Source organism: Orussus abietinus, unplaced genomic scaffold (genome assembly GCF_000612105.2).
Source record: "Orussus abietinus isolate OABI.00-Male unplaced genomic scaffold, Oabi_2.0 scaffold54, whole genome shotgun sequence".
Lineage (NCBI taxonomy): Eukaryota > Metazoa > Arthropoda > Insecta > Hymenoptera > Orussidae > Orussus > Orussus abietinus.
The window spans coordinates 715978-738974 of record NW_019394260.1 but is presented as its reverse complement, the minus strand read 5'-3'; the positions used below and the strand labels follow the sequence as shown (position 1 = coordinate 738974).

Here is a 22997-nt window from a genome sequence, read left to right as displayed (position 1 = left end):
CAACTGGTAGATGGCACAGCCGTCGCGATTGCGCGAGCCCCTACCAGAAATTCGTTGCGCCGCCCTTGGGGGCAAAAAACGGTGAAAGCTAACGTACGAAATCAGAGGGCAGCACACGGTGCGATCGCGCGACCCTGCCCGTGAGCAATCTCCCAACTGATCTCTGTCAGCTGTTATAGAAAAGACTGTCGGTAAATTCGCATGTGATATTGACCGCCTGGGTGACAGGTGTCAGCTGTCTCCAGAATGCTTTAATTAATGCCGAGTTGTTTACTTTTCCATTCGCTCGCACGACCTGCCGCGACGCATAACAGTGGAACATGTGTAAATAGTGATTGAATACACGAGCTGTATGACAGGAGGAAGATAAAATGAATGGCTCATCATGGTACTGACAGCTTTCCAGGAATCCTTGGCTGCAACCGCCTCATTCTGTACCATTTTACAATTTTTAGCTGGCATGTAAGGTCTACCTCTCCCTCTGTCAGGATAAGACCTCTAATCGCATCCTCCTTATCGCTGTATTTTTTAAATGATGTATTCATAAGTTCTCTTTCATTTCATTGCATTTCAGAGAAACATTACATCTCATCTCACTGTTTAACAAATTTCTTCACATAAGGCACCTTGTTCTTTATTGGAATAAAACCTTGTATCACTTTCTCTTTATCACCCTGGCTCTTTAACGATTCTTTTATGAATCTTCGTTCACTTCATTACTTATTAAAGAAACGTTAGGTTTAATCTCACCATTTAATAAATTTCTTTTCTTGTTTCAGATTGGTATGTCGAAAATTTATTGCCAATAAGTCAACAGGAGATGCCTCTGGTCTTGCGTTTGTCAGCTGTTTCATGTCGTAAGACAACTACCATATGATTACTTTATATTTCTTGTGTATGGCTATTGGAATACTTAGTTAAATTAATTCCTTATCTTTACCTCTGTTCATAGATGTAGCCTTTGGTTACGCTATGGAGTGCTGATAGGAGATCCTTTCGTCGTACTGGTGAACATCTTTGGGACCTCTCTCCAATTATGCTATGTCGTCGTGTTTATTTTGTACAGTGTCAAAAAGTCTGTTATACTGAAGCAAATAAGCTGGGCATTCTGTTTCGTAGCCCCGATGTATCTGTACAGCATGGTCGAAGAAGACAAGGCATTGGCGACGCAAAGAATTGGCTTTCTTAGCTGTAGCCTAACCATTCTGTTTTTTGCCTCACCTTTGACAATGCTAGTAAGATTTTTTGGTTATTTTCGTTGCATGAATTGGATGTTTGGTAGTTTTTTAAGTCATGTTTAATCTACTCTTTTAATTCTTTCAGACACATGTGATTAAGGTGAAAAATACTGAAAGTCTGCCCTTCCCTGTGATAATGGCCTCATTTATTGTATCCTGCCAGTGGTACGTGTACGGCTGCCTTATAAACGACATGTTTATACAAATCCCAAATTTCCTTGGCTGCATCTTGTCAGCGTTCCAGCTCTCTCTGTTCCTAATCTATCCCAACAAAAGATCCAGCCAAGAGAATATCCTTTAATTCCCATCAAGTCTGTGGAAAATTGCCATTTATCTTTCCATGAACAATCATGTAACCGAGGTACTTGATACGTACAGTATTAACACGTTGACTGCTCGTGAGTTAATTCGTGTCGGAAGAACTAGCGTTGTAAAATTGTCGGTCAACAATGTGTTAACTTATATACGTATACATCTATTTATGTAAATACCTCACTTTTTGTGCAAAGTGAAATTTTACCACATAACAAGGACAAACTTATTATTTCTGTACGTAAGTTAAATAAACCTTTGTGTAAAAACTATTAAGAATCTTTACAAATGCCATTATTTAAATAATTCTCTACCCTGTACCATTTTTAACTTATAAAGTTCTCTCATACCGATGGAACAAATCGTAATTTTGACATTGATGCAAACAGATCATACTGATCGACAGTTTGCATCTAAACGATCGTTTATTAGAAACAAAAAAGAAATTGCCATGTTGGTTGACAATTCAACATGCAAATAGAAGAAACTAACGAGATTGTTAATACAATTCTGTAATAAAAACATGCTAGAGCATTGTCTTAATATGATTTTATCAAATACTGACCAGAATTTCTAACCATGAAATTGTCTACTAATTAGTCAAAAACCAAATGTTTGCACCAATGTTTATGCCATGTAGAAAATGAAACCAATCAGGATTTGTTAATAAAATTCTATCGTCAATGAAAACAGACCAGAGGTTGGCCTTGACATTGTTGCGTCAGAGCTGGATACTAACCTATAAAAAAACATATACTGGGAGGTCGGTACTCGGACCGTGCTCGACTTTTTGAGGTTGTGGTCGGATCCAGTCGGATCCCAAAGAGTGTCCCTCGGTGACACGGTGTTTCTTGTAAATATTTTAAGGATAATCAGGATGTTTGACGTGTAAGAAAGTGACATTAGGCCGGACTCGAATGTCCGGCTTCGAAAGGTGCGAGCCACGAGGACTGTTAACGTGTACCTGGATGAATTTCGACGTTTTCATACACCGAGGAATTCTTGGGCACGCTCTTCTATATATCGCCGTAACAATAGTCGCCAAATTTACTGCGCATTTTGCAAAATGTTGGAAGGACTCGTCGCCTGGGTACTTAACAATTACCTCGGGAAATACGTGGAGAATCTGAACACGGATCAGTTGAGCATTGCGCTGCTGTCAGGTGGGGTTATGTTGCATCTTAAACTTCCTCGAGTGGAATTTTTATTTTGCGTAAGTTCTTTTTGTTTTAGGTTTTTTGGAAGTCGTAACACGCTGTCGATTGATTAAATCGAGGCACTCTCTGACCCTATCGTTAGATTTGAGTGACTGTCATTGGTTCTGTCGTTCAGGAATTGTGTTTACAGTTCTTAGGAAAAATGTACTTTATTGATTCTTATGCGTTTAATTGGAGCTATCGTGGAATGGGTAGAGCTAGATTATACTAAGAATATGTACAGAGTACATGGACTATGTTCGGTTTCAAAATTATGACTTGTTTTAATAAAATACATATTGTATGGTCATCCAACACTGTTACGTTCATTCACGGGAGAAGTTTAATTGTCATAGGTCCCTTTATTCAGGAATTGCATTGACGGGAGTTTTGAGTTGAATTTGCCTCTTCTGCTTAAGCTAAATTACATAAATTTGCAGGAGAAGTTGAACTCGAAAATCTACCACTGAAGCGTGATGCATTGAGGCACATTGGCTTGCCCGTTGAAATCAAGGCTGGATTTATTGGTAAGGTCCGACTGCAGATACCGGTTCGTCAGATTAGAACAGCATCTTGGGTTATCGTAATCGAGCAACTTTATTTAGTGGCAGGACCTATATGTCTTGACGAGGTGCGTGATAAGTACATTCTTTAATAAAATGTTATCTTATTTCATTCAGTGATTAAATTAAGAATTAATATTCTAGTATGATCACGAAGCCGAAGAACAAGCGGTACAGGAAAACAAACTTAGTCGCTTGGATGCACTTGAAGCTAGGTGGCGAGCTGAAGCAGAAAGAGACCCGGGTTATTATGCCACAAGCTACAGTTCCTGGTTAAACTATGGTACCTCCTTAGTGACTAATATTATCGAAAACCTGCAGCTCAATATCAAAGATGTTCACTTCAGATATGAAGATAATGTGACTCAGTCCTCCAAAAATGGTACTTATTATCTGTAGTTACTACAATCTTACGTCATACATATCACAAGTCCACTTAATCCTTTATTAAAAGAGAGATGCATTAACGTTTACTTCATGCATAACACTTTTTTCATCCAAAAATTCCAACTTCACACATAACACCCATTCGCTATCAGTTATTGAATAGTTTCTGTTTTAAGGAAAAAAACCACGTACAGTTCCAATCGTTTTCATGTAATCTAACATTTAGTTTGATATTTCTTAATACACATCCAACCGTAATTTTTTGTCGTTGACATCGTCTAATGGTCACCATTAATTCTACTATCTTTTGTTAATATTCATGGATTATTTCAACTCATTTCTACTTTAAGGAACTAGAGTCATTTACTGCAATATAGAAATGACTAATATTAGACATTTGGTCATTGATGACTGGCATGCAATGACTAATTTTAGTCATGCAGTCGGATGTGTTCATTTAATGGCATACAAAATTCAATTTTAAATAGAAAATAAATACAAAGATGTAATTAGTATTAACCATTGTGAGACTTGCATAATGTTTAAACAAGAACTATTTATAAAAATAAAACTGTAAATGTGTATAAATGGCATTAAATGTAATGGAGAATGAACTGTCATTAATGGTCATAGATTTCTTGCAATGTCTATCAAAAAAGGTTAAAGAAATCTCAAAAAAATAAACATTAAATTAAATCGGATTCATATCATTTTTATTAACAGAACACGTGCTAGTGATTGGTCTCGCAGATTTAAATGGGCACAAATTTTAGGTGAAGGCGTTGCGTTAGGTGTAACGATAGGAGCATTATCGGCTCAAAGCTGCGATGCTAGCTGGATACCTGGATCCACTTCGTGGAACCTCAACGATGCCTCGTTCAAGCTCATGGAGCTGGACAGGCTCTCTGTTTACTGGAATCACTTGAAGCCCGAGCAATTTTTTGGCATCCTCAGCCTTGGAGATCTAGCTGTAATTCCCAATTAATTAGCACAGATTTTTTAAACCAAAAGTATGAACTTTATGCGATAATCTATTTTTTAGATTGCCATGAGCGAATCCAAAACCCGAAAATGGAAGTATATATTGCCTTCAGTGAATGCCCGAGCTCATATCAAAAGGGATCGCTCGGAAAAACCTTTGCGATCCATAAACAAACCAAGGATCGTGTTAGATTTGCTGCTGGACCAGGTGCCGTTGTCCATCACCGATGTAAGTACTACGATAAACTGTTGTTAATGACATTAGAGAATGTTAAGCAAATGTCTTCTCCTTATCTCCAGGTGCAATACAAAGAAATAGTTAAATGTATACAGGAGTTAGAGGATATAGACCGCCAGAGGAGGCAAAGGCGATGTCGACCTATGCTATCCGTATCGGAGGACCCAAAAGCATGGTGGAGGTATGCCATTCGGCTACATTTAGGGAAGGATGCCCTGAAACCTAAAGTAACGTGGGAAGACATGCTTCGTCGCGGTAAAGAGAATGTAGCGTACGTGGAGATATGCACTAAGATGTTAGGTAAGCATCGTTAATTAAAACAGTGATACTAAGTTGTGATAACATTTCTTATCAAATTGCTGATATAATCCAGTGGTCTTGCATGAAAGTAAAGACACTGCAAAGTTCACTAGACTTCCTATAGCCTATTCCACCAAATTTTTGTACGATCTTTTCGAATTCACGAGGAAATAGCCCTCTTTGAGATGTTAGGCTAAGTAGCTTCAAAATATAAAATTGCCTTTTAGGAACCCCGACAACGATCTTACCGACGGAAACAAAGCAATTAAAAGACACGATAGAGCTGGAGAGAAGCTTCGACGAGTTAAAGGTACTGCGAGAGATTGCTCTAGCCAGGGTGAAACCTCCGAAGCAGCCACAGTCTCCGACGACAAGTGTTCCGCAGGCGAGGGGTATGTTGGTCCAGTGGTTTCCCCAGTGGTGGGGTTGGTATTCAAAAACCCCACAGAACAGCACCCAGACACCATCCTCGACCTTTGACGGAGAACTCTTAGACGTTCTGGCTGACACAATGGACGACGACACTCTTCTTCGTAGAGATGCTATATTTGGTCAGTTCAACTTCACCCTCTCCAATGGAGTGATTTCTTTGTGCACTCCGGTTGAGAATCCGGAAGGCTCGCAGAAGACCGTGATGGAGCTACGGTTTGAAAGGGTACAATTGACCTACGAGTCGAGGCCCAGGTCAGGCTCCCACAAGTTCTCGGTGAGCCTGGGTGCCCTCTACCTACACGACTACTACACGGAGAAGTCCACCTTTCCCATTCTGGTGCAACCCCAGGTGGTAACAGGGCCTCTTCAAGGTAGACTACGAGGCTCTTCGGAGAAGCTGGTCAGCCAGGCTACGCAGCAAGCCCTGTTTGAGCTGGTCTACGAGAAGAGACCCCTCCACCTGGCTGCGGAGCACTCCCTACAGGTGCACTCCAGGTCGTTGGACGTGGTGTACAATCCCCTAGCTATGAAGTGGCTGATGGACTTCCTCTGCGGGCCCCACAGGGACTCTTCAGACCGCAGGCTCCAAGCAATGAAGAGGCGAACCAGGAGAAGGCTTATCAGGAACTGGGAACAGATTCTGGAGGGCGACTTCGTCTACAGATCGTCCTGGGATTTGAGACTCAAGATATCCGCCCCGCAGATCCTCCTCGTCGAGAGATTCACCGACGTGGACGCGGCGGTCGTCGTGGTCGACTTCGGTAGGCTCCGGCTTACTAATAACCCGGAGACTGAGACGATCACCTCGCAGCCGGGCTCTCCGGCTGAGATCCCGCGTCCCCAGGAAGCAGAGAACGAGGAGGAGGAAGAGGACGAGGATGACGAGAGGTACGAGACGCCCTGCTCGACGCCGCCCGGGAGCAAGGAGAACGGCTCTCTGCAAGAGGACCATCCTCAGGGCATCTCCGAGGCAGCTCTCCATCAGCGACTCTACGACCGCTACTCGGTCGACCTGGCCGACTTGCAGGTCAGGGTGCATTCAAACTGTAAAAAGCACAACGCCATTTTGGTTTTGATCTAGGCTAAGACAAAGAAATATTGATTTTCAACAAGAATTTAGACAAATCCAAACAATTTTTTTAATCATAATTTAAAAATTGTCAGGACATTCCGTAGGTGCTCATATGCTACAATTTTAGGCAGTTCGGTGGAATACCTTTGAAAAAAAAAGTGTCTTATGCAAATCGACTTGTGGTGGTACCGATCAGGACCAGGGACACATTTTTTTTTTATGAAATTTTATGAACATCACGTTCTTCCTTGGGCCTCCATAATTACACGCCGAAGTTTTAAATTATTCGGTACACCCAGTTTGGAGAAAAGTTTTATAAATATTTTCACGTTTTGAAATGTTTAGAATAACCCTTTGAAAAGACCTTAAGGCGGGTTTTAGTTCACCTTAACCACCCTGTTGCAGGTCCTCGTCGGCAGAGTCAGAGACAGCTGGAAACACGCGCGCACCCGCGGCATGTCGAACCTCCACGTCCTGGAGCGATTCAACATCTCCTTGGAGGTGGAGAGGAGGGTCGTCGCCACGACGGACCCGCAGTACCCCTCGGCGACGATCTCGGGGAACCTGCCCAGGCTGGTGGTCCACGTGAACGAGCAAAAGGTCGAGGCCATTCGCTCGATGTGGGGCCTCCTCGTGGGAGTCCACGCGACCGAGGTCCCCAGGGGCGTCCCGGTTGAGCCGGAGAGCCCCAGGAAGGAGGAGGCCCCGGAGCGGAACCTGGCACACGTGGTGATGGTCCAGTTTATCGTCGACCGGATGACATTCGAACTCCAGTCCAGGGGAAGGAGCGTTGCCGAGCTCCAGGTCTCCGGGGTTAAGGCCGCGCTGAGCAAGCGGCCCGCCGACCTGGGCGCTTCCCTCTCGGTGCACGGGCTGCTGCTCGTCGACGCTCTCCAGGTAGAGAGGACTTGATACCACTGGAGTATCGATATCTTTTATGAGACTTTTCTGCAAACTTAGTGCACCGAATTGTTTAAGATTTCACCACATGAATGTGGAGGCTCGGAGAACATTCCTGACACCCATGAAATTTCATTTTTTGCAAGAAATATAAAACCCGTTTATATAACTAAAATTACAAAAAAAAAACAATGAAACTTCACGGGCACCATCCTTAGGGTCTCCATATCCACGTGGTGAAATTTCAAAGGATTCGGTAGATCCACTTCGGACAAACGTTGAAAACAAATGATTGATCCCTCGGAGCCACTTTCATATCACTTTAAATAATGGAGAATGCTGTAATGAACAAGTTTCATTATTAATCAAAGTATATTTTTATTGTAAATGATTTTTACGTTCCACTAGGTTACAAAACAGATGAATAAAAAAAAGTACCTCTTATGTCCTCTTCATCCGTTTCGATATCTCTTTTCATTTATATCAGCTAAATGTCGACGCCAAGAGTGCTCGATATCGGAAAGAAGGTACTCATATTAATTCACATCGGTTTATCCCTGCCTCCAGGAGTTCGGGCCCGACTTCGAGCTCCTCGTCGCGAGCCACCGACACGTGGGGATGGACAGCGTATCCGGGAGCTTGTGGGACTCGGAGCCGACCTCGCCGACCTCTCCGGAGTCCCCGGGCTCGCCCGACCTCTCGCAGTCCAAGAGACCGACCTCTCCGGTCGCCCTGAGCCGTGCCCTGACCTCCTTGGTTCGTCGTGACCCCAGGAACCCGCTAACCGGGGCCGGCCTCGACCGGACCGACTCCGAGGCGCTCATCGTCGTCGAGCTGGTCGCCGTCGACGAGCCCCTGGAGCGACTCAGGGTGGCCAGTATCCAGTTCAACAACCTGGACATCATAGCCAACCAGGAGACCATCGTCGAGATCGTTGGCTTCCTCCGCAGGGTCTTCCCGTCCAGGAAGTCGCGCGTCAAGAGGGTCGTCGACCGCCAGGAGTCGGTCACCAGCTTGAACTCCGAGTTCCCGGGTCCTTCCACCAGGATCGAGGTGTCCTTTGACTTCCACAGGCTGAACGTCCTGCTCCTCAGGGCGGTGGTCCAGGAGAGCGGCCTCGTCGGTCAGAAAATAGCCACGGCGACGATGTGTGACGCCAGGATACAAGCCACCCTGGCTGCTGGAGTCTCGGTTTCCGGGTCTCTAGGGGGTCTTCAGGTCAGGATTCAATATCATGATCCTTTTAAAGAGAAAAACCATTGATTTTTTTTAAATCACGATTTTTTGTTTCTGTTTATTCATTATACACGATGTTTACGTTTCGTCTGTTTTTAAAGTTAATTTTCATTCAGTTCGTTTTTGTGTCATGTTTAATTATATAATTTTGAAATTAATAAATAATGGTATAATTGCGATCACACCGGGTGGTACCCAGAATGATAAGCAATCGTGATTTGTAAAAGTAAACGTTTGTGGACTTTTTTTTACCCCGGTGAAGGGATTAAGTAATTTAAATGATTTCAACCCTGCTTCAGGTACTGGACCAGACCCCCACGGGGAGGACACACCAGAGGATCCTGAGTGTGGGTCGAGACCCGCTCGCGGACCCTAGGAACCAGCCTATGGACCACTTCCCGGAGCTCTCGGAGCAGCCCGAAGCCTTCAGGTTCTCGGCGAGCCGCGGGTCCAGGGTGGAGAGGCACGGCAACGCGGAGACCACCCCCGCCGAGGTCGTCGTCAGGGTCGGGAGCGTTTGGTACACCCACGCGCCCCACCTCATCTCCGAGCTCCGGTCCTGTGCCGACGAGTTCAAGCAGTACCTGAAGAACCTGGCGCGCCAGATCGGGGCCGCGGCGACCGACATGGCGATAGGCCTGGTGCAAGCCGAAGACTGGTCGGCTCCACCTCGAAGAAGGCTTCCGAGTCTATCCCTAGACGGAGGGGAGGCACCAGCGTTGGCTCTGAAGCTAGACGTTGTCCTGGACAGCCCCGTCCTGGTGGTCCCAAGATCGGCGCACAGTTCCCAGGTCTTCGTGGCCCACCTAGGGACCATGTCTCTGAGGCACGAGCCCCCGAAAGAGACCCCCGCCAAGCACGAGGTCACCCTGGAAGTCCGCGACATGAACCTCTACTCCTTGGAAATCGCCCGGAAGTCCGACAGGAGCTCGAAGGGGTTTCCACTACGTGCCGAAGAGGTCTACTCCTGCAAAGAGTCGGGCAAGCCCATCCTCCACGATACCCTCCTCAAGGTCGTCGTCCAGAGAGAGACGATCACGCCGGAGCTGCAGAGCCCCGGGTTCCTCCTAGAGGCAGAGCATCAGAGTGCCAGCCCGGTTTTTCAACTCCACGGGATGGCGATAACGCCCTTGAAGGTGTCCCTGACGAGAGGCCAGTACGAACAGGCCCTGGCCACGATTCACGGACTCTTCTCCAGTTCGGCTAGCGGAGCCGCCGCTAAAGAGCACCAGGTGCAGGATCAGCCGGCCGACCTGCGCAGGTTCGACCTCTCCGTCAAAGTTCTCTTCGAGCTGCCTTTCCTCGGGGTCGAGCTGAAGAGGGACCACCTGGAGCAACCGCTAGTGGAGCTGTCGATGCGCGACTTCGCGGCCAGGTACGAGAAGCTCCAGAGACTGGAGTGGACCCTGCAGGTGTCCCTGAGGTCGCTGCTGATGGAGGACCTACTCTGCCCGGTGGGGTCCAGACACCGGTGCATGATGCAGTCCTCGGCTCCGTCCAGGGCGCGCCTGCCGGCAGGGGTATCCAGGTCCTGCCCCGACCTGGCGTTCGCCAGGAGGTGGAGGAGCGAGATGGCCAGAGGGAGCCTCCCGGATAGGCTGGAGACCGACACCCTCTACGGCGCGGTCCCCGACCATTGGAGGAGGAAACCAGTGTCCTCGGCGGACACCCCGAACACCCCTCCACCCTCTCCTGGGGCGATCACCAGCGAGGAGAACCTGGTGCTCATCGATATCTGCACGACCTTGCCAGACCCCGGTTCCACCTCCGAGCAGGTCCTCAGAAAGAACATTTGCGTGGACTTCAACTGTCTTGACCTGGTCGTCAGCGTGGAGTCTTGGATGGTGGTCTTCGACTTCCTGGGGATCGGCGAGCCTGGAGACCTCGTCCCACCTAGCCCCTCAGCTTCCAAGATACCCGAAGGCGAGGCGCACGAGGTGGATGGATCCTCACAGAGGACATCGAAGACCATCCTGAAGTCCGAGGTGGAGCTCGAGGTGCGCTCCCTGACTCTGGTGCTCACCAGGGGCGAGCGCGAAGTCGCCCGGGCGAACGTCTCCGATGCAACCATGAGGATCCTGACAGATGCCCTGAAGAGCCAGGTCGCAGGTTCGCTGGGCTCGATGTCGCTGCTGGATCTGTCTCCTCATGGCAGATGTTACCGCGAAAGGTTCCTCAGCTCTGGCAGGAAGGCGTTGACCTTTCAGTACTCCAGCTACGCGACCCATGGAGACTCCAGGAACCTGGACCGAGAATACGACGCCAGACTCCGCATCAGAATGGCCGCAGTGCACTACGTGCACACGCAGAGGTTCGTCTCAGAGCTGCAGGCCTTCTTCGTGCACTTCGCGCAGCTGCAGACGGCGATGACGAACCTGCGCGCAGGGGGTGAGGCCGACGAGAGCGGCAGGAGGAGCAGGAGGCTCTCCCTGGAGCTGCACGCAGGAGCACCCATCATCCTGATCCCGGTTAGCTCCAGGTCGGAGGAGTTGGTGCTCCTGGATCTGGGGGAGCTCACCGCGAACAACGTCTTCGAGTTCTCCAGCGTGGTCCAGGACTGCCTCCTAGACGTGACCGACGTCGAGCTGGTGAACATGGACGTCTACACCGGGAGGAGGCTGAAGGCTGATCAAGATGGAGACCAGGACGAGGACACCCTAACCGTTTGCGGGTTCCGCGTGAAGAAGCTTGGCCCTTCCCTGTTGACGGAGAAGTGCCACCTAAAACTCCGGGTCGAGAGGAACCTGGACGTGCACCTGAGCAGGGCGATCCCGGACATCAGCGTCAGAGGGACCCTCTCCACCATGGACTGCGCCCTGGACCCTGCGCAGTACACCCTGATTCGAGGTCTCCTCGCCTACAACATCGGGGAGAGCCTTGAAGACCTCCGCTCCTGGTTCACCCAGGAGCCTAGCGACCCCTCGGAGTACCCTAGAACGATCGAAGGTGCCTCTACCAAGGTCTGGACCAAGTCCTGCGTCACCTTGGAGCTGGTCAACGTCACCCTGAAGCTTCACCCCAACCACCAGATCGCCGCTCTGGCCTGCGTCAATTTCATCAAGTCCAGACTGACCTTGGACTCTCTGAGCGATGGCTCCCAGGACGTGGACCTGGTCTCCAGGGAGATCCTGGTCACCGACACCAGGTTCCAAGACGAGCCGGCCAACAGGCGGTCCAACGTTTTCACGAGAATACTTCAGCCCCTGAAGGACGACGGCAGTGCAGAAGACCGGGTCCAGGCCGAGGTGCACCACAGGAGACGTCCTATGAACTCGGCCACGACGGTCCTCTTGCACAGCATGCGACTCACGGCGATCCTGGACTGGTGGGAAGCCGTCAAGGACTTCCTTATCCTGAACTCCCCGGAACCTGAAGCGGTCCCTGGACTCGTACATCCTGGAGTTCTCCAGCCCACGAGGAGCGAGACCAGCGTGAATTCTAACAACAGTCTACCTTTCGAGCTGAAGCTCAACATCACCGACTCCGAGCTCGTCGTAGTCGAGGACACTTCCCTGAAGGACACCAACGCGGTGATCCTGCGCTCCACCACGATCCTCTCTTTCAGGTCGGCTCCGCAGGAGGGGGAGAAGCCGCTTTCCTGCAACCTGTCCCACTGCGAGCTCTTCTCTTGCATCCTGGGCCTGGAGAACGAGACAGCACTGTCCATCATCGACCCTGTTGGAGCTAGCTTGGAGCTGACCAGAGAAAAGCTCCTGGAGGTCCAACTTCAGCCTCTCAGCGTGCGCCTTAGCTACCACGACGTGGCCATGTTCTCCAGGATGCTGAGCTCCCTGCCGAAGCAGACCCTCTGGGCGAAGCAGAGGTCTACCTTGGGACCCCCCGCGAACCAGAAGAGCCACATCGTAAAGCTCTCCGCTTTAGGGTTCGCAGAGACCGATTGCGAAGCTGCTCTTCACAGATGCAATGGACAGCTGGACGATGCGGCCTTGTGGCTCACCCAGAATGCGTTTCCAAGTGCAGATGCAACCGGGGAGAGGGTCCTTGTTAGGGCGGTGGAGCTGGAGACGACCTGCCTCAAGGTCTGCGTGATAGACGACTGCAGGGACGCCGACGTCCCTCTGCTCGAGATCACTCTGACCGACCTGACCCTGAAGCAGGAGTGCGAGGGACCCGGCCAGGTCTCGGCCACCTTCGCCGTGGACTACTACAACAGGGTGCTGAGTGGGTGGGAACCTTTCGTCGAACCTTGGAGAGCCACCCTTGATTGGAAGCAAACCCTCACCAGCTCCCTCACCCCGAAGAGGCTCCAGGTCAAGGTTGACTCCGACGACTCCGTCAATGTCAACGTCACCTCGACCTTCGTCGAACTCGTTACCCTCGTCAAGCATAACTGGACGCAGGATTATTACCTGTCCAGCAAGGACTCTACCTTGGGGAGGTCCCTGAAGAACGTGCTGAGCTATCGCAGGAGGTCGCCCTTCGTCCCCTTCGCCTTGAAGAACGAGACCGGGTCCAAGATCTGGTTCAAGACTCTCATCGCCACTGCAGATGATGTCAAGGAGATCGGGCAGGATGTCAAGGTCAGGAGCTTGCCGAAGAGAGACAAGACCTGGGACGAGGTGCCTCCTGGGGGCACTTTTCCGTTCACCTTTGAAGAAAGGGGCAAGCTTCGCCATTATTCCACTCATATCGTCCGCAGACATCAGGTTCTTGTCATGGTTGATGGCTGGAACCCCGTGGACCCGGTCACCGTTGATAGGGTCGGGGTCTACTTCAGATACGCCAACCCTGAAATCAGGGGGACTCAGGTGAGCTACTCTCCCTCGTTCAGTCTTTAGAAAAACACGAAGTTAATCTTCAAAATCTTAAAATTCAACCAATGCCTGACCGATTGAATCCTTTCAGCTCCACATGGCCATCCCAAAGGCGAGGGTGGTCTTCGAGGTCGAGCTGGAGGGCTCCGCCAGGAAGCTCGTCACCGTTCGCTCCGCTCTTCGGGTCGTCAACAAATTGGCTTATCCTGTCGACGTCAAGCTGGAGAAGTCCCTCGACCAATTCGGAGGTCGGTCTTCAGGGTTGACTTGTATCGCAATGGTTTCTCGTTTAAGGGAGGAAATACGCGAGTCGCCCTGAAAATAAGACTATTTCTCGACATTTCTTTTTCCAAAGGAACTTTGCACAGAATTCTGTTTTAAGAACATTCAGGACATTTAGGGCATATCTGAATAAGTATAACTTTATTTTTATGTTAAAGAAGAATGATTATCTAATAATTAATAGATGTACCCGCAAACATGTTCGCCAAGGGGAAGACTCTTCAGGTTAAAGCGCAGTCCGTCGTGTCGATACCTGTAACCCACACTGGTGTTGAAATGTACCTGAGACCTGTTCATCCCAGTGAATCCTATCAGTATTGTATGGAGGCCATTGATTGGACCATGGTGAAGAAGCCTTCGGAGGTCCTGGAGATCCAGGCGACCTGCAGAACCAACCGGGACCGTTTATTCAGGTGATAATTGGTTTATATCTTGAAGACCCCTAATTAATTGCAGTAGCTTAAGTGAAATGAATTATTCCTATTCGCATAAATAAAATGAACGATATAACAATGAAAAGGAATCCTCCTTCAGGATGTGCGTCGCCGTGCGGAGGGACAACTTTCCTCCGGATGTCGGCCAGATGATTCCAGGACACACGATATCCTTGCTGGCACCGATCACCGTGAACAATCTTTTACCTCATGAACTGTTGTACAACACAGGGGCAGAAAATGGCAGGATACTTCCAGGGGAAAGCGCTGATCTGCTCACCCCGAAACTTGAAGAGCACCTGGAAATCATCGTCCAACTGGACGGCTATTCCGGAGCTGGGACGGTACGAAATAATGAAAAAGAAACGTTATGAAATTTATACCGATACGCTCAGCTGTTTGCAAGATAATGCAAGGAATAGCGAAGGATCTTACGCTTCAGCTTCTCAATTTGATATTCATGCTTAAGAAAAATATTAAATATTTTATGGCGGGATTAAGTTAAAGTTTACCAAAACTTTTCTGAATGTATTTGATTACGTCATTAATATTAATCTTTGTACAGATATTACTAGCGCAGTGCATCAATTCTTTCACCGGCAGAGTCCGATTGACGGACTCTTCAGGAAGGATATTGTTCCTGCAAGCCGCAGTGGTAGTTGAAAAGGGTTCGGCGGTGAAAATCAACATCACCGCTCCATACTGGATCATCAACAAGACGGGACTGCCCCTGGTCTTCAGGCAGGAAGGCGTAGGAACGGAAGCTGCAGGTCAATTTGAAGAGCACGAAAAGGCCAGGATGGTCGCTCCTTTGTTGTTCTCCTTCAGCGACGAAGAGGCCAGCAGAACTCTCGCCGTCAGGGTCGGAACTGGAGTTCATCCCAATGGAATACCTCAGTGGAGTCAACATTTCCACCTGCAAATCGGGGTTCAAGTACGTTGAACCTTGAAGAGCTTTCCTAAATGAACACTACTTTGAAGGAAGAAAATTTAAAGAGATCCTGGAATTTCATTTCCCATTTCGCTTATCTAAGTTCTACGCGTCCCCTTTCTGGGAGTCTAAAAACTGAAGATCTTTTTATAATTGTTCATTTTAATTTTCCTTAAAAACCCACTGGAAATATAATCCAATATCAATTTTAGGTTCATCGATTGCGAGTCTCTTTACGGGATGGCAGGCCGGATATCGTTTATTTAATCGGCGTAGTCACCAGGGCAGCAAGAGGAAGGTACCGAGCAACAACGGTGGTTACTTTATCGCCGAGATATCAATCACATAATCGCTCCTCCTATACCCTGGAGCTGGCACAAAAATGCTTCACCACCACGGTTGTAAGTTCCTGAAATTCTTCTCATTTTTCATGAATTAATTTCCCTCTTGCAGCATTCTTTTACCTCGTTTTACGTAATTCCAGAGTCACCCTGACGCACAGGCGACATACATCACAGCAATGCCCGATTGTCATATGCCCTTTCATTGGCCAAGACTGGACAAGGACCAACTGCTCTGTGTTCGCATCATCGATGTCGAAAATTGCGCCTGGTCGGGTGGCATCACCTTGGACGGGAATTACTCTATGACGATTAATGTCAGGGACATTGCAGGGAAAATGAATTTCTTAAGGGTGGACGTAGTCCTGAAGGAGAGCACTTACTTCATCGTCTTCTCCGATGCTGACACTATGCCTCCTCCGATCAGGGTTGATAATTTCTCCGAAGTGCCTCTGGTTGTCAATCAAGTACGTGACATGATGCTCCTTGGGATTTATCTGAGAGAAAAGGAATGACAATATTAAAAACTGGATAATTTTTGTTTCTAGTTATTTAGTAAGCATACTTTATAATTGTATTAGAAGTTCTCTACGATGGTTGACAAGTGGTACTCGAAGGGGTTTACTGCGAAGCTCAGTATTTGCATATTCACAAGAAATGTATATTATTTTGATTGATTTAAACAATTTTTTTATATGTAGTTATGCTGTTTATTTTCTGTATATTTCTAGATATATTATTAATGCAGAGGTTTTTATATTTGCAGAACAATGTCCTGGACAGTTTGCAATGGACCGTAAGACCTCACTCTTCCGTTCCTTATGCACTCGATGAACCGATACAACCTGCAGCTTTGGTTTTAACTGCTCCGGGAGGTGTTACAGCAACTTATGACTTAAATATCCTTGGCGAAAGTAGAGGCTTGACTTATGAGAACTTCATTTACATTGCATTTACTGGTACTTGTTTTAAACATCTCTCATCAGGAAAATAATCATACTTTAATGTTAATTAATTTATAGAGGTAATGGAATTGTTAATTAATAGGAACGTTCAAGACGGATGGCGATCTGGGTACCAGTGAATGTAGTCTGGATCCTTTGGACGTAGAAACTCAAAGACTCGTCTTGGAAGCTGGTCCCGGAGGATGGGTAGCTCTTCGCAGGAAACAGTATGGAGCTCGTTCCCAGCTCTGGAGGATGACTGGAAATGGACAGCTTCAGCACGAAGGTACAATCAACCTATTTCAATAAATCCAATTTTTTAAACATTGGATTAGCTAGAAAGTCTCGCAATGCGAACAACATATCTTTAACATTTATTTTTATTTATTGAATTACAACTTCGGTCCACGATATATTCTCTACTTCTGTCTATAATCTGTGCCCATCTATCGGGCAGCTCCTTGATGTCTCTCTACAAGTTTTTGTGAAATTTTAGAATCGAAAATATAAAGTATTGGGACTTTTAAGCTGTTCACAAATCCAGGAATTTATAGATACTCTTCGATGAGCAACGTGTAATTTAGTTCAAAACACTCAGAGGGTTAGCAATAATTTATATACAAATAAAGTATAAGAAATAAGTAATCTGTATCATCGAACAGGTTCCAGTCCACCTCGAGACAAGCACAGCAAAGCTACGGACAAGGTCCTGGTCTTGGACATAGCTGGAACAGCTCCGCAGCCTTTTACATATTGTCCTCTTGCATTGCGAAGACCTGACCCTAGAAGACGATCTACTCAGACCTGGAGGTTCACCGATGATGGAAGACTCTGCTGTGCGCACCAGAATATGTGCGTTCAGTCCAAAGATGGATTTATGGGCTTACACGAAGGTTGGACATTTCGTTCGTTCTTGTACTAACCAACCCTATCTATTAAATAACAGAAGTTAACCTTAATAAGCCCACATCTCGTTAATTCGAGACTCCAAATGCGAAAGGAAATTAGCTTCTTTGCTTCAGTAGCGTTTCTTATGCGCTAAGTCCTCGTCTACCACTACTTTCGACCTGCGGAGCATATTGGCACTGTCACGGAATGTCATTTGCACGTGTTAGATCATGTTTTCTTTTACATCATAGTTGTCAGATTGTGTCTTCTTTGCGAAGCGTAGATGTAATGATAGTTTCGACCAAGAAATGCCTGTTTGATTCAAGTATATACGTACATCTGTCAGTGAATCTAACCTAAAAGTTCACCTCCAGAAATTCGCCACCGACTGTGCTTATGTTTAAATTTGTCCGTAAATGTTGCAGGCGGCTGTGTCGCCCGGTGGCAAATGTGTACGTATAGATCTCAGACGCGTCCACGAAGACGCCTGTCTCTCTTTTTCCTCTTCATTCTCTCTTTCGATAATGTAATTAGGGTAATGTTACATCTAAGCGCAACTCTTTTACTAATTTATGTTGCTTCGTTTCTCACCCCATGTGTACCTGTCCTCATGGTGTTCGCTAAGTGTGCTCTTTATTGCCTTTACGGAGCTTTTATTGTTAAGGGTATTAAGGAAATGCTATGAAACTTTGCATTATCTTTTTAAATCTCAAGGATCATGGTATTCCTGCGTTTTCATGGTACAGTGGATTTAATTGGTAAAGGAGAGATAATTTTCTTTTAGGGAGCGAAGCAGTTTTGGGACCCCAGACACATTGCGATCCACCTCCAATAGACCAAAGAGTCGGTAGACAAAGACTGCGACCTGGATCTGGCTTTTTAAATGTTAGGGTAACGACTGACGGCCCCACGAGAGTCCTGCAGGTTTTAGACATCAAGGAAAGGGTGAGATACCTGAAAATTAATTATCGATACAGTACAATTCAAATGCATCGTCACATAGTCTAATGAAGCAGCTCTTTCCAATTACGAACAAGTAAACGTTCTTAGAAATAGAAAAAACCCTCACTGTTACTAAGCCATGAAAGACACGTTTGAATATCCTAAATCAGCTTTCATATTAAATAGAATTCCGATTCCAATCTTCATACTCAGAGATGAGGAAATATGCTATCTCATAAATTCCATCGAACACCAAGGAATAAGGAATCATGTCCTAAGAAATGAATTTCCATAACTATCAAACCTGAACCAGGAATACATTGACTAGCATCTTAAATTAATTCCAGAAGAAGACCTTCGCCCTCCTGGAGGAGCGCGACTGGTCGCACATCGCAGTGACCCAGAGGCCGACCCAGGAGCCTCTAGACCCTGAAAGCAAGGACTCCAGAGAACTACAAGTGCAAGTGAGCCTGGCTGCAGGTCTGGGTCTCTCCGTGGTCTCCAGGAGGCCAGCCGAGGAGCTGGTATTCTCCAGATTCGCTGGCATCGCCCTGGAATTTGTTCGGACCCCGGGCAACGTCGTCGTCGACCTCAGCATCGCCGATGTCCAGGTGGACAACCAGCTCTTCGAAGCCCAGTGTACGTCGGTGCTCTACATAGCTCGTAACTCCCGCCCTGAGAACGATTCCAGGCCAGCGGTCCACGTCGCCCTGGAGAAGCTGCCCTCGAAGAACCAGAACGCCGAGATCTACAAACACCTCATCGTCAGCCTGAAGCCACTCTGCGTACACCTTGAAGAGAGACTCATCCTGAAACTGGCCGCCTTCGCCGGGGCAGGAAGGGCAGAACTCGACGTCCCCGTCGACGAGAACGACTTCAAGGCCCAGAGATTCGTCTCCGAGGTCTCCGCTGCTCATGCCAAGAGATACTACTTCGGGACCCTGAAGCTTGTCCCAAATCAGGTGCGCGGTACAGGACTGTGTTACGTGATTTTAAAGAAATAATTTAAATCATCTCAGTCCTGGCGTGGTATCAGAAAATTTTCGGAACCCATAGAGCATTCTTCAGATTCTTTAGAAATCCATTTACAAGTTATTTCATTGTTATTTCTTATGCTTTAGATCAAACTCAGCGTACTTACGTCGACGAAGCTCCCTCCGGAGCTCCAGGGGATCAAAAGAAAGCTGGGCCTCACTTTGATCAAGTTCGAAGATGCCACGATAGACCTGGAGCCTTTCACCAAAAAGCACCCCTTCGAGAGCAGCCAGTTTCTCCTGCACTCCATCGTCAAGCACTTCAAGGACGTGCGTTTCTTCAGGATCTACCTAGGCTTCCTAACGTTTAATTAATTTGTTTATGCTATTTTTATTCTTTGTACTATTTTTATTCCCTTTCCAGGAGCTGAAATGGCAGGCTGCGGTTATCCTGGGCTCGGTGGACTTCCTGGGGAACCCTCTTGGCTTCGTCAACGACGTCTCCGAAGGCGTCTCTGGGCTGATTTACGAGGGCAGCGTCAAGACCCTCGTGAAAAATGTGACCCATGGCCTCTCGAACTCTGCGGCGAAGATGACGGAATCACTGTCGGATGGACTCGGTCGCGTTATTATGGACGAGAGACACGAAGAAGCTCGACAAAAGATTCGCGCGAATACAGTCGCCAGTTCCGACCATTTGGTCGCTGGTCTTAAGGGTCTGGGCTTTGGACTTCTTGGCGGCGTCACGAGCATCTTCACCCAGACCTACGACGGCGCGGCCAACGAGGGCTTCCCTGTAAGATGAACTACTAATTAATTAAAACAAGCTTTCAGATAATTTAGATGGTTTCCGTATGTTGTTATTGCCGTTCTTTTGTCGCGCGGTTAACTTTAAATTAATTTAGAGTAAATTAGATATTAACTAATCCAGGTGGTTTCTGTATTTTGTACTTGTTTCTCTTGTCGCAGGGTTTCTTTACCGGGTTCAGTAAAGGAGTAGTCGGGACCATAACGAAGCCGGTCGTGGGATTTTTGGACCTCGCCAGCGAAACGGCAACTGCCCTTCGAGAGACCAGCAGAAGGTTTCATGCTCTCTTCTTAATTAACAATTTTTAAAAATTGCTTAAAGAAACAATATTAATTATATCTTTCACGAGGGTCAGGGGCACCTGTCTTCAACAATCTGGGCATTTTCTTGGTATCTGATCTTCTGACCACCTCTAAGAGACACGACCCTACAACTCAATAAAGAATCTCTTTCAATCCAATGATAATTTCATACAATTAAAAAGAAAATAGTATTAAAATTAAATTAACACTCGGTTCAATGTTCCTAAATTTCACGTTAATCCCGTTTATTTTTCTAAACAATTTCAGCGCACACCGGGCGATTCCAAAACGCGACAGGCCGCCGAGGGTGGCCAGTGGTCCGGCAGGTTTACTGCCTCCAAATAATCAGCAGCAAGCCGAAGGCCAGGAGTTCTTGTACAGCATAAATAACCGCGACTACTCGGAGCTCTTCGTGGCCTACGAGTTCCTGAGGAGCGGGACCGAGGACCTGCGGGTCCTCGTCTCGAACGAGAGGGTGCGAGTCATCTCGGGCGGTACCAGGGCCGTCGTCACCGAGGTCAGTTTGGCCGACCTCTTGCACTGCCAGCCTACTCACAAGGTGGAGAGCAATGGGACGACCTTACATTACATCGAGCTGACCTCGAGGACGACGGACTCCGGCCAGGTCGCCTACTTAGACGGCTCGGAACGCCTGAGGAAACCTCTGGTCAGGTGCGACAGCGAGGGCGTCGCTAAGTGGGTGAGTTTCTTAAGGTGATGTGGAACACACCAAAAAATTGACCTATGTCGGTAAAAGAGATTCTTCTAAACATTCACGGTACCGACATTGACTTATTTCTTTTCCTAGGTTTCCCAACAAATCAACTATGCCAAAGGGATGCACGAGGAACGCAGCATGACACTGACGTCCTCGGACAACATTTTGGATGATATCCATTGCTACAAATAATCTAGTTAGAAATCATTTCTCGTCGGCTGGAGCTTTATTTTTCCATTTATTCCGAAGTCTCGAGGAGTCGTTCTCTAAAGACGGAGGAATCGCGCAGAATTGCCAATTTCTTTTCTTTTTTTTTTTTTTTCTTTCTTTCAGTCGACTCGAAGCAAATAGAAGTCATCGAGATATCATCAAGCGAAATCGCGCATAATACTAACGGAGGAAAGACTGATGCACAAAATGAGTGCGACAAGTTGTACGTAATCTAAGCTCCGATTTCGAAGAAAACCGTCGAGGTTGCATTTAAGTTTCAAAAAGCGCACTTTTTTGCCCGCCACGTTGAGTCGGGTAAATTAATTTATTGATTATCGGGAATGATAAGGGTCGTTGATAATATCAGTTAAGGGGACAGATTGGTTGGAGGGGGGAATTTAAAAAGACTTCTTATTGGAATTTAGGAAGGCAGGAATTTTTATTTATTCCTCTCAATTAATTCCATTGTACGAATCTTACTCAAGAAACTGTGAAAGGGAAACCGTTTTCTTGAATTAAAGAGGTCCTTTAAAGAAATGTATAAGAATTAGAGGATTAATGGAATGCAATCATACTGTCAATGGTCAATTTATAAGACCCGGTAATGTTTCTTTCTAATTAGTTACACCTCAGAATTTCTCAAAAGTGAAAAGAGGTCCTTTGAAAAAAGGTTTACAATTAAAAGAGGTCCTTGAAGGGAAGGTTCCAAGGATTAGAGAATTATTTCAGTGTTATCGTACCATTAATGGTCAATTTGCAGGATCAAGAAAACTTCGATCAGGATAGCTAGTCGCGGGAAATAATTTTCTTAAATTGAAAAGAGAGGTTCTTTGATAACGGATTACACTTGAGAGAGGCTCTTTAAATAGTGATTATAATTGTAATTGGCTCTCGAAGATGAGCATGAGGGTTAGGGATTTATTTCAATGCAATCGTAGTATCAGTACGGGTACGGTTAGTTTACGGGATTTGGTGAAATACTTTCAAGACATCCAGCCATAAAAGAGAACGAATCACAGTCGAAGCTTGTAAATACGCGCGAAGGAGATATATCATATTTATTTTTAAATAACGATAACTTCAACGCTACACATCTCGGATTCCATCATATTTCATTATTAGCTTGTAAGAAGTCTCTTCGCTTGTACAGAACGTTTCGTACGTCGATTCGTCTTTTTGCTCTCATGCATCTTTTTAATACCACGATCAAACGAGAGAGGTGTTCATCAGTTTTGCGAAATCCTCTCTGTCGGCTTTAAAATCGATAATCGGAGGGCAGAGTTAATCGTTTACGGCTAAGAGTAGACTTAGACACTTGTAAACAATGTAACATATATTAACTGAAATAACAGTTTCGTTAAAGTGGGCCAATAACAATGATCAATATAGTCACGATTTTTTATCAGCCCAATTCTGCTTTTCTTTTTCTTTTTTTTGTTACGGAATTTCGTTATGTATGTATGTAGATGAATTTATTTAATAGCAATTTATGGATAATAAACAAGCAAATGGTGGATAAAGAAATCTATTCTGGGTTACGATTTTACTATTTCATTACGTTTCATTTTCTTAGGTCAACAATTGTAAAATCTA

General features: G+C 46.6%; 2 protein-coding genes across 4 annotated transcripts; both read left to right on the top strand.

The window, feature by feature from the left end:
- The first annotated feature begins 385 nt into the window (after positions 1 to 385).
- LOC105700801 (sugar transporter SWEET1) lies at positions 386 to 1618 on the top strand. The gene is made up of 4 exons (XM_012426970.2): positions 386 to 462; positions 780 to 857; positions 953 to 1235; positions 1324 to 1618. Exons 1-4 carry the CDS (start codon positions 386 to 388, stop codon positions 1537 to 1539), a joined length of 654 nt encoding a protein of 217 aa, XP_012282393.1. The 3' UTR covers positions 1540 to 1618.
- Positions 1619 to 2359: 741 nt separating this feature from the next.
- On the top strand, positions 2360 to 22932 carry LOC105700948 (vacuolar protein sorting-associated protein 13D). 3 transcript variants are annotated; one of them, XM_012427271.1, is made up of 27 exons: positions 2360 to 2713; positions 3187 to 3377; positions 3454 to 3691; positions 4470 to 4666; positions 4739 to 4906; positions 4978 to 5215; positions 5443 to 6674; positions 7125 to 7616; positions 8187 to 8837; positions 9155 to 13624; positions 13722 to 13878; positions 14097 to 14325; positions 14447 to 14690; positions 14912 to 15280; positions 15490 to 15678; positions 15762 to 16085; positions 16385 to 16577; positions 16666 to 16848; positions 17225 to 17455; positions 17876 to 17902; positions 18235 to 18395; positions 18740 to 19354; positions 19514 to 19696; positions 19791 to 20162; positions 20336 to 20448; positions 20744 to 21176; positions 21285 to 22932. In XM_012427271.1, the coding sequence occupies exons 1-27, from the start codon at positions 2617 to 2619 to the stop codon at positions 21384 to 21386; spliced, it is 12099 nt and encodes a 4032-aa protein (XP_012282694.1). In that variant the 5' UTR covers positions 2360 to 2616; the 3' UTR covers positions 21387 to 22932. The 3 variants fall into 3 exon arrangements, with proteins under 3 accessions (XP_012282694.1, XP_012282695.1, XP_023290500.1); XM_012427272.2 differs by having other exon boundaries at positions 2617 to 2713; positions 18743 to 19354; XM_023434732.1 differs by lacking the exon at positions 17876 to 17902 and having other exon boundaries at positions 2617 to 2713.
- Positions 22933 to 22997: the final 65 nt, after the last annotated feature.